Below are 12308 nucleotides of genomic sequence, written 5' to 3'. Positions count from 1 at the left end.
ACACTTAAGAAGTCACAAACAACGTGGAGCAATTCTAAAGAAGAATTTTGAATGCCAGATTCACTGGGTAAATCCACCCAATTCTTTTACTCACTGGTACTGTTTTTCTATCTCTGCTTGTTTTTCTATTGGGGTTTGGAATATAACATATTTAAAATGATGGGATACTATTAAAATATAGTAATATAGTACACTCTACCCTCAAGGCTGTGTACCCTTGAGTATTGTGCATATATCATTCCTTGCAAGTGTTTATATAAACCTATCTAATCCAAAAAAGCCCCAGCTATAAAAAATGGTGCAGCTTTCCAAAAATAGGCTATTATGAAAAAGATGTGATATCAAAAGTAGCAGCCAAGAAATGGCTGCAATGATATTATACTGCTACTTAATATGTACAGGTCAGCCACACTCTTTCACAGCTAGGCTGTTTTGAATTAGATATCATTTTCTTTTTTGCATTTGCATACAGTAGCTATGCTGGCTTTGCTTATCCTTTTTTCCTAGAAGAACTAATGTGACCATATTTGTGAAAAGGGGTCTTATAGCCTTTCCAAATTTTCACGTTTGACTAGTCATAACTCATTATGTGTTTACCCTATTGTCCTAAAATTACACCCAGGAATAGTGCTATGTGAGGAGTGTAAAGTGATAAAATTTCAGGCTGGTACCACACACACAAGTCAAGTTATGGATTGCTAAGTACATGTAATTGGAAAGGCTATTGACCCCATTTCGCAGGTCCATCACTAAATTAATGTATGTTTTTTTTTTAAATTGTACTATATGTATATGTTAAAGCATTGCTGCAAGTACTACATGAAAAATAAAGCATGAGGCATGTGGCCGAGATGCTAATAAAGCACAAGGCAAATCTAAGTGCTTTATTAGCATCGAGGCCAAGTGCCGAGTGCTTTATTTTAATATAGCACAAGCAAGGCAACGCTTTACATGATTTATGGAACTATCCAGTTGTGTAGCTTCACCATGCACTAGGACTCATAATTAACACAAGTCGAACCAATTATTAGCAGCCTGAATGCATAAAATCTAGTTTAATAAAGTGACTCTCGTGTTGTTCACTATAGTTTGGCATAGTAGAAATTCATCATGTATTTTGGTAGGTTTTGGTCACAACCCACAATTGATTCTATTGTGACACATGATGAAGCATTTCCATGATATCTCCAGGACTTGTCCGTTTACATTAGCAAACGTAACAGCAATGTTGCGTTGTCCCACCCATTATCAAAGCATTTAGGTATGTCTATAAAAGCAATCCAGTGGTAGAACGTGTATTGGCTGGGGTGATTGACCACTCAGTGCGGCTAGGGCTATCAGCCTTCACAGGCTTGGATGATTAATCATACTAGTGTGAGCTGCATGGACTATTAGCCTGCACTAAAGCACAAGGGTAACTGTGCTTTATAAAGAGAGCTTGATTGCACCGCAAAGAGTGCTTTATTCATACAATAAAACACTTTTGCGGTACAATAAAGCACTCTTATTTGGGCAATGAAGCACTGTTTGTCCTAAAGTGTACTTTATGAAATTTAAAGTACACTTTTCCTGTGATCTTTCCCACACAAAGTTCTATAATAACTAGTTAGTGAACATTGCACAAAGGAATCTTGAAATGCCCTTGGTACATGATGTATGATTGGTTTGCACATTATAACTCACTGATATTTTCATTGCATTACTAAACTCCTCCAATGGAGCCCGCATTTTTTCTAATACAACACACATAGAATGTTCTAGAAGAATCTATATATTTCATGAATAGATCTATAAAATTATAACATTTTGATGCAGTAAGCCAACATAAAGTAGAAATTAAGTGAGATGAGCAAGTGACAGCAGTGGCAGAGTGGTAAAGGCCTTGGGAGTATAGGTGTAGAGGTCCTGATTCAAACCCTAAACAATTTTTTTGATGTTTATGTGTACTACTTATTGGTGACTTCTATAAGGGTATGTCAATTGCAGAATATTTGCTTTACATCTCCTTTGGTAATGCTCTCAGTACTTTCAAATCACAAAAGGTTCGTACTATGATGATTAGCTTATCTGCATACTGATTCTTAAGTTGTTTCTGTCAATAGTTTACCCTGCGGGTATGACAAAAATCTCACTTGCAATTTCGGAAAATCACAATTTTGCTCCACTTCTACCAATCTGCACAAAATTGGAAGATAAAAGTGTTATAATATGCTCTACACCCTCCAAATTTGAAAAGAACCCAATAGGCTTGCACGAGTTATGGCAATTTTAGTAATTGTTGCAAAAGGAAAAGTAATGGCAGAAGAAAGAAATTATGAAGAAAATGAGATGAACTTTGAAGGTATATATATATATGTACACTGGACTGATTTAGTTCACATTTGGAATGAAAGATGTCCCTCCCTGAGGGATGTTGTTTCTCAGAAAAAGGATTATTTCTGTTTAGCTGTTTTTGAGGTACTGTATGAAGGCATTTCCTTGGTTCCTGTAAAGTACACACATGTCTGTCGCATGCTGGCTGCATGACACACTATTGTGTGTCCTAATTAATTTTGGGCTCGTGATTTTTGGCATATGCTTTAGATTTCAATTGAATAGTTCATGGTCACATATTCTATTGTGAACTAATTGGTTAAAAGAACAGGTGAAATAATTATTATAATGCATCTCATGTTTATTTTGAATCTATTTGCTTCTTTGTAAAGCCTGACAAAATATACCAAAGAAAATTCAGAAATGCAAAATCTATTGCGTATGTCAATGTCCACCAAAAGTGATCAAAATTGTATGTAGCTAATGAATAATTAGTCAGAAAGTTAATGTGTGAATATTGTCCCAACGAATATTAAATCTGAATATTTAATAATTGTTCAAGTAAAAACACTTGTATATATAAAATGCTGTACATTTCTAGACACAATCTTATGATATTACTGGACTGGCTCCATATCAATTAGTCACAGTGACCATCACTGCTACTAATGGAGGAGGAACAAGTGGGAACAGTAATGAAGTCACAACCAGGACTGCTGAAACAGGTAAACTTTGGTTTCAATGTTCACGCATGTAAATTGAGTAACTTAAATTAAATGTACATATGCTTACTTGTCTGAATACATTTATGATCACTGCAACACAATTATTATTTTAAAATTCCAAGTAGTATAAATGAAATTTGAACCACATATTTTATTACTGACCTAATTTGGAAAAGAACACACTCTGATTACTAATGTACAGTTGAGCACAGAGAGTTATCAGATGTTGCTATTAAGTATTCAAACTGCAGTCTGATAGAGTATGGCTACAGTTATATGAAATATTCATGATTAATAAAACTGTAGTTCTTCCAGAATGCAAGTAAATCCATACCTGCAGATTATCACATTATAAGTACTACAATACAGCACTAGAGACACTTTCAAAGAGGTAGAGAAAGGTAAGCAATGAGTGGGTAATATATTATAACACAAAACAATAGAATATCATTATCTTGGAAGGTATGTACACAGTCAACACCCAGTCATTCTAAACTACAATGTATATTAAAACTGTACATTCATCAGGCTTGTGCAGATTTTGCAGAGCCTTTTGAAGACATTGGGCTATCCATTTATTTTTTAACAATGTTTTAAAGGGAATTCCTAAAAAGCACACAAGGGAAAGTTGGACTATGGGGAAAACATGCGCAAATGGTCAGTGATGTTGTCTAGCTCAGTGGTATAGCTACTGAGTGCTTAATTAATATTATCACAGAGTTACCAAACACCAGTGCATTGAGTGTATTTTGTACTTATATATACAGCTTTGTGTATCCACCATTAGGCAGTGTATTGCATGCTGTGGTCAGTAATGTGCATTTAGGTATGGCTTTTGCTACATGTGCAGTTCTTTGATCACAAAAATCAAGTACACAGTGGTTGCAACAACACTGCTGCTTTGGTATGAACTTACTATATTGTGTATAGTTAAGTATATAGGGTTTTGCAAATGAACATGTTAGCTTGAATAGATTGGATACTTCTTACCACATATTAACAAGTTGATTACACTTGCAGTAGCAAAGTCAGATCAATGGCAAAGTGAATCTACAAGGAGCAAATTTGCTTGAGAAAGGATGTTATCATTGCAGCAACATACATGTAATGACTAGATCTGCAAACCTGACACAATTGTGCATTTTTAAGAATTATTGTTTATTGCATATTTACAGTATAATTTACATAGCCAAATGCATGCTCTGGTAAAGTTTCAGCCTAATATGGCAATAACTTTGGGAGATTCAGCCCTACAAAGTAGCAACAACAGAAAATTTAATTTGTACAGCAAGTATAGGGACAATATATTACAGGTGCTTACTAAAACAATTGTAACTTATGAGCAGAAGGAGACAGTGAGTTTAAATTTGTACCAACATATTCACTGTGAGTAGTGGAATCAATTATTGGGTAAGTTTTTCCTTGTATCACCTTTCTTCCTTACTTATGAGGCGAAATTAAAAGAAGAAAGATCAATCATGTGCTGTCACTTCAACTGAGGGGTCTGCAACTCCTTTGAAATCTTATACAGCCTCTTTGAAATCTTGTTGAAATCTCAAATCCTTGCAGATTTTGAAATCTCAAATCTTGAAAAATTAATGAAAATTTCACGTATACTTACATTATTATTCAGCATTACATGTGCTACACCTTACATTGGTCCAGAATTCTTATATGACTTCTAGAGATTTCACAATCCAAGATCTTCACTCCACAAAAATTTCTGTACATTTCCTGATACTAAGTATCTCAGGATCTAATTATTCCGGATACCATGAAATTCTGCTCTGAAAATTTGAAATCTTGCCATATAATCTTTGAAATCTTGATAAAAGTTTAAAGATTTGAAACCTTGTACAGGATTTTTACAAGTTGCAGACCCCTCAGCTTTGATGTAACATAAAAAAATACCCATAACTTCCTTATCCTTGTATGTGTCTACTGCAATGAAACAAAGATTTTCGGGCTCCCCTTGAGTAGGCGAACAAGATGATACAATATGATATCATTAGCCCCTTTCTTCACTAAGAATAACGCATTCTATAACTTTTTTCAACTATTTTACCCGTTGTGTTCATTTGTAAATTTGGGCTGGCTTGATTGTGTCAGGTTTCACAGATCCGGTCACATATCTGCATTTAATAAAACAGGTCATCCCTGAACAAGAAGAACGACACAGGAAGGAAAGCTACAGTATGTAGTTTTTATTCCCTAAAATTAACAGACTTTCCTGTAGATCCTTTTGATTCATATTACCAATGGATCTACTGTATATGTGACCTAATTTGGAAAAACCGTCGATCTATGCACATCAATAGATTGTGAGATGCACGATTTTAAACATTTCAATCTAGTATAGCTTGGGAAGGACAAAAGCTACAAGTTTGAAATTTTCACCGTGATTGCAGCCAACCATAGTACAGTATTTATTACAATTCAATCCATAGAAAGCAAGCTGTTGATATAATCACAATTTTGAGCACTTTTTTTTCAACAGTATCTGTAACACAACCATGTCACCATGGATGGTGGTGGGAGTGGTGGGTTGGTAGTTGATATATGAACAGAAAATGGCCGAGTGGGTAATATGGTATCTCCAGCCTTAATATTGGGCTCTCAAGACCACCTGTGCCACTGAGAAACAAAGAAATGTATGTAGGAAATATTTGGACAACTGTCCAAAGCTGTTCATGTCTCTAGTCTCGTGTTTCAGCTTGCCAGTGACATTACAAGGTGCCAGAGCGTCCCCAGTGGCTGGCACTCATCTCTAGAATTCTACTCATGAAAAGCAGCCTGATCAAGCCAGAGGCATGGCTGTGGTGCAATTGCGTAGATTATTGGTGTGGCTATCCATTCATGGTGAAAAGTGAACTTCACTGGTGTGTGCGTAGATCAACGACTTTGTCACATACAGTATGTGAGTGGATTTTGGAAAAACAATCCAATCGCACATTAGAAGTTTCAAGATAAACAGTTTTAAAGAATTCAAGTCAGCATAACTTGGCAAGGATAGCAAGCACGCATATGATATTCACACAAAAGATGCATCAATATAATATTATTATCTTTTAGACCACTTCCAGTACTTGTAGCTGCTCGTAGAGTTTCCCGCCAAATAAAATAAAAAATCTGAGTAGTTGGATGAGCAAAGTAGTATCACGAGTGCTCACAAAGGGGTGGAAGGTGGGGGGTGGCAGGGAGGGAAAGAGATAGACCTCAAAGTGGAGGCAGACCACAATTGGAGTCCAGACACGAGATTACAGGGCTGTGCTGGCTCCTTAGTGGCTGATACGTTGCAAAATTAACAGAGAAAATGTCTGGCCAACATTATAAAGCTGTCCACCAGTAAACCACTGATTCTTGCCAAGCCAGGTCCTTCACAATGCCACCATTGAGCACTCCACACCACTCAGAAAAGACATCTGTTAAAACCAGCCTCGAGTAGTTTGAGTATAGTACTGAGGGTCAAAACTAGAAGTATGATAGTGTAGCTATTCATGGTGGTGTTAGTTTGATTTTGCCTGATGTGTGATTTGGATCGGTTTTGTAAAATCTGGTCACATATATATTTTTCCAGCTTAAACTCTTTGTAGTTGGGGAGCTTTCTAAGGTGGTGTTTATAATTAGGTGAGTGTTCTATTAGGATTTTGGACAATAACATAGGCAATCTCTATTAAGAACCACAATATAAAATATGCTGAAAAATAAAGTATATTGATTTTAGTGCTTAAAAGATTGAGATACTCTAATAGAGCAGTCACATTGCAATAGGAATCATGCTGTGTCAAATCAACAAGGAATTTAAGGTTGCCTTTCGGATTTTGACAAAACTTGCTGTGTTTGTACTGTAGTACCTGTGGTGCTTATCACTTACAGATTTTTAACTTTATACACCACATGGCTTCTGATTTATGACCACAAATATTTTGAATATTTCATGAAAATTTGAGTTACAAAATCTACCGGAACTTTGTACTGTGTTAACATCTTTAAAAATATTTTCACCGGTTGAATTCCCAAAAAAGCTGTTTATAATTCTTTGAATTTTTTAGTTAATAATCATGGTCTACGTTTGATTAAAAAAAAATTGTGATAGAACCATAATGGGTTCATGATCAAGAGGTATAATTATGGTATGCAGTGGAATTTTGTGCCTTATTATTACTGTATGGGAGTGTGCACTTCCAATAACCAGGTTTGTCATACACAATGGAGGTGTACAAGTACAGTGCAACTTGTAATAGTGACCACCTGTATTGAAGGACCACCTTTATACTACTGTTAATTGTTAATTCTTATTTCTTTAGTTGGGCGTTAAAGTTATAGATCCAATCCAAAAATATTATTGGTCCTGATAAACAGGTGGACTTGAAAATAAAACTACAATGTGTCCAGAACATGTGAGCAATTTACCTTCTTTTCAAAAGTACAGTACCTTCTTTATTAAGTCAAATCTCACCACAGTGCACTTATATAGACCTAATCCACACTACAGTGTTTAAGTTAAATACGTAGTTGCATTGATACAGTGGAACTCCTCAATTAGGGCACCCTCAACAGTGGACACCTACATGTAGGAAGATACTTGCTCACAGTCCCATTTTAATGGCACACATGCATTTGGATCACTTCTATGGCTTCTCTAATAATAAACATTTATAATGGTCCTATGCAGGAGAAGAGCTCCACAATACATGTAAATTACTCTTAACTCAATGAGTAAAAATAACTGCTATTACATTTTTATTTATTTTTTTTTGAAAAGTATAATACACCCATGCACACCTGTAACGTTAGAAAAAACAAGTCCTGTATTCATGCAAAGAAGTTAGATAAATACATTAGCCAATGCATAAATTTTGCATGTGTATTTGTGTGAATTTAAGACTGCTTGTACTGATCTTCAAAATGCACATGGATGTAAAATACTTTTAAAGTACTGTAGTATAATTGCAGTAATTACTTTCATGCACTGAGTTACAAGTACAGTATACCATATACATACAATGAAACCTTACTATAATTCCTGGAACCATGGCACAGTTAGTATTAGAAAAGTCACTGATCCAATTTGCAATGTATGTATGTATACCATTAAAATGGAACCACAACAAGTGTCCAGCATATCAAGTTTACTATATTATATTCAAGGTGTCCTTTTTCATTGTACCTACGCAGCCATGTACATAACTTAAAAGTGTGAAATAGGGCTATGTAAGTGCACAGCAACTTAACTAAATTGATTTTATTGACTTGATTTTGAATGCTTGCTTTTTAGTAAATATGAAGAAAAGATGGAAAAATTATAGTGTTTTACCAATTCCCACTTTTTAGGAAAATCGATATCTATTGTACTGATAGTTCACCGATACCCGATTGTAGGTCTCTACAAGCTACACTTGTACATAAAGTATAGCTAGTAAAGCCAATGCTGTGTGATTGTACACTTACCTGAACTCAAAGTTGCTAGTTAGACAAGTAGACAAGTGCTCCAACCATCATTGTTTATTATTCTAGTTACCACAAAACATAAACAAATTACTGAGTACATGCCAGAGCCTGATAGAAGCCCTCCAGTGTACTGCAGCTGCTGAAGCTGAATAGACTAATAAACCAGCCCATCACAACTGATTTCCAATTATGGCTAAATATTGGTTTCTACTGATTACCGATCTGATTATCCGTACAACTCTAAAACACCTACAAGTTTCTGGGCACACCGTGAAATCAACCAGTCTAATTAAAACCATCTTTTGAATTTGCTATATGAAGGGGCTGCATTGGAGGTATAACATTAAAGAAATATGAGTCAACAGTAGTATAAAAGTGATCTTTAAATACAGGTAGTCACTAATACAGTTTGTACTGTGCTTGTACACCTCCATTGTTTAAAACAAACTAGGTTGGTAATTGTTATTAGAAATGTTCACTCCCATACAGTAATAATACAGTACAAAATTCCACTGTAAACTATAGCATACTTTATTACCACAGCATATTTAATTTTATATCCCTTGAACCCATTGTGGTCCCACCACAAATTTCATCAAATGTAGACCATGATCCAATGATGATTAACTAAGTACCTGTATTTTAAACAGCAGTTTGGAAATATTAAGAATTAAAATTTTCAACTAAGTACTTTTCAAACTTTGTTAAGGTGATATCCTATAATTTATGCATCACTTGAAGGGTCAACCAACAGTCTTTAGAGTAATAACACAGTACAAAGTTATACTCAATTTTGTAACTTTAGATGGACTAATTTTTCATGAAATATTCAAAATATTTGTGGTTATAAATCAGAAACCATGTGGTGTATGGAGCTAACAAAATTATATGAGTGATGAGCACCACAGGTAGTACAAACACACCAAATTTTTTGTCAAAATCCAAGAGGTTACCCTAAATTCCTTGTCAATTTGACACGGAATGACCCACAGAACAGTATTTTTTTTCTTTAATCTGATATAGCAGTCATGTTTACCTCAACAACTAAAAGTATTGTGGCTATATCCTTGTAGCTGTCAAGTTGTGGAGTGTCCCACATGTACAGTTTTGTTACAGGCGTTTGGCAGATCAAATCAATAAAGTGAAAAATCACTGTTTGCATGCATCATTCAGTCTTTGTTTTTACTCACCATTTTCTTTGAATGTGTAAATTTGCCTGTATTAATATTTCACACATTACAGAACAAAGTTTTAAAATTGAAGCTAACTACTGTAATTTGCTTTTTTCATTGTAAAATAACTTTAATATTCAATACTTGTATGAAAACTTCTTACACGAATATTTTTACATAAGATCAAACTACTCTAATAGAACAGTCATTGGCTTAAATCATACGAAAATATTTTTTATGTGAAAAATTTTATTATAAATTTTCTTTTTGCATGAAAATAATAGTGCTTCATTCAAAACAAGTGCACGTATGTGCCATTTGTTGCAAAGTAGTGTATTATAGAAACTGCTGAGATATGCTTGTGTAGTACATGCTGCCTGTCTCAATACAATGTGTATATCAGTTCATCTTCATGCACTAGTCTAGGACTATTACACACTAGTTTTAACATATATTATATTGTACTGTATTTTATTATTGCTGTCTTAAGTATGTGTATGATCTATTTAACAGTTCCAGGAGTGGTGGAGGTCTCTGTTACTACACTACCAGTCAACACTGAAGTACTGATAACATGGGAAACTCCCTCACAACCCAATGGCATTATTGTTGGATATCACGTGATCTATTCAGTATACAATAGTGACACTACCAGTATGAGTGGTAAACTGAATAGCAGCACAAGAAGCTACACCATAATGAGTTTAAGTTAGTCATTGCATAGTATGACATGCATTTTGTATTATGTACAGTATGATAGTTATCTGTTTATACAAGTGATAATTAAAGCTGAGCAGTATTGAAAAATAGCAAATGACAAGGGCATGCCGAAGGGGGTTTCCAGGGATTTCAGGAAACCCCTACTGAAATTGCCAGTAGCAAGAAAAGCTCAGGACATTGTGTTGCTGTTGATTTAATTTGTTGGCAACACACAATATTTAGCATGAGTACATCAATCTACATCGTTACAGTGATGATCTGTGGGGACACAAACAACTCCCAAAACAATATGGCTATAAAAGATCGAGATACTCTAACAGAGCAGTTAGTCAGTGAAGTACTCTAATTGAACAGCCACCAAATGTAACACTATTGTACAGCTGCGTAGTGTAAAAACTTGCATCTGCAGCACTATTACTTGAATTTCAGTACTTCACTGGTGACCTTCACTAGTTTCTTTTTACTGTGTTTAGCACTCAGACTATACTGGAATCACCATTAACTTACCTTCTCCCAATAGTATGTTTGATACAGTAGTTGAGCAAAATGAATGGACTGCCTGTTAAAGAGTTGTTCCAGCTTGAAAACCGGTACTGGAACAATGTCCACTTTGTTATTTTTATGCAAATGCTTTTTCATTGTGTGCATCACTATTCATATGACATCATCTTTTCTATAGACTCAGGAACTCCTTATCAAGTGAGCGTAGTGGCATTCACCAGTGTAGGAATGGGAGTATTGGGTGATTATGTTGTATTCTTCAGTGAAGAATTGACACCAACTAAAGCACCAGACAACATCAAAGTCAACTTTATAAGTGACACTTCAATTAATGTGACCTGGTCACCATTAAGTCTCTTTGAAGCTCAAGGATTCCCTAAATACAGAATAACTCTTCTTTCAGCTGCTGAAAATCGTCAAAGAAGACAATTTAATCCTATTTCAGTGACAACTACTAGCAACTTTGCTGTGTTTAATAATTTGGACACAAGTGCCAAATATTCTGTGGAAGTTGGTGTGACCACAGGTGAAACAAATGATGTTATTAACAGTGAATATGTTGAAGGTATGTAAACAAAATATTAATATTGTGCAAAAGCAGTGCCAAACTAAAATTTATATAATTACAGCAGTGCATATAATCATTATCATTTTATTCTAAAATTCTTCTGCAGTGTCACAAAGTTCTGCTGGTAGTGGTGGTGATGATGGTGGTGGTGATGATGGTGGTGGTGATGGTGGTGGTGGTGATGATGGTGGCCTTAGCATTGGGGCACTGGTTGGTATAATTATTGCAGGAGTGATATTTTTGGGAGCTTTGCTTATCATTATTGTTAGTGTAAGCATTTGCTGTAGCAGAAAATTCAGGTTTGTATACATGTATGTTTGTAATTGTGTGTGTATTGCACTTAACAAGTTATGTATGCATCTACATTAATTTTATTATATGCGTATGTATGTGAGTATGTATGTAGGTATGCAGGTATACTAGTGTTGTTTTAGTATTGCATTGGTAGTTTTAGTACTCATTTTAAAGGCAGTTTTAGTTAGTATAGTCCTGTTTACAGAAATGTTAGTTAGTTTAGTTCTAGTACTCTCAGTTTACAGGTGTTTTAGTTAGTATTACTTCCAGTACCTCCACTTTGCAAGAATTTTAGTTAGTTTAGCTCTAGTATCCTCAGTGTACAGGAGTTTTAGTTAGTATTAACTTTACACCCAAGAGTTTTGTTGACAGCTTACAAAGAGCAAATGAGATGAAGATTTTTATGACTTCACTTGCAGACATAAGCAACTTCAATAAATTAATTGTGATAATTGGCAGTCGTCTTTGCCTTTTAGTATGCACTGTTAGGTTTGCTTTTGCCTGAAGCCTTTTAATTTAAAACTAGTATTAGAACCAAAAGTTCAAGAAATTTTATTTTTATAC

General features: G+C 35.0%; 1 protein-coding gene across 1 annotated transcript in view; it reads left to right on the top strand.

Moving 5' to 3' along the window:
• LOC136265851 (uncharacterized) overlaps positions 1 to 12308 on the top strand; it is a 232676-nt gene that overhangs the window by 219707 nt on the left and 661 nt on the right. The window contains exons 51-54 of the mRNA XM_066060787.1: positions 2915 to 3038; positions 10175 to 10369; positions 11061 to 11447; positions 11557 to 11749. Of these exons, the coding sequence (XP_065916859.1) occupies positions 2915 to 3038; positions 10175 to 10369; positions 11061 to 11447; positions 11557 to 11749 (899 nt within the window). The remainder of the gene's footprint in view (positions 1 to 2914; positions 3039 to 10174; positions 10370 to 11060; positions 11448 to 11556; positions 11750 to 12308) is intronic.

The sequence above is a fragment of the Dysidea avara genome, chromosome 1, assembly GCF_963678975.1.
Source record: "Dysidea avara chromosome 1, odDysAvar1.4, whole genome shotgun sequence".
Taxonomy (NCBI): Eukaryota; Metazoa; Porifera; class Demospongiae; order Dictyoceratida; family Dysideidae; genus Dysidea; species Dysidea avara.
Note: the sequence above shows the minus strand (reverse complement) of the source record. Positions and strands in the feature narration are given on the sequence as shown.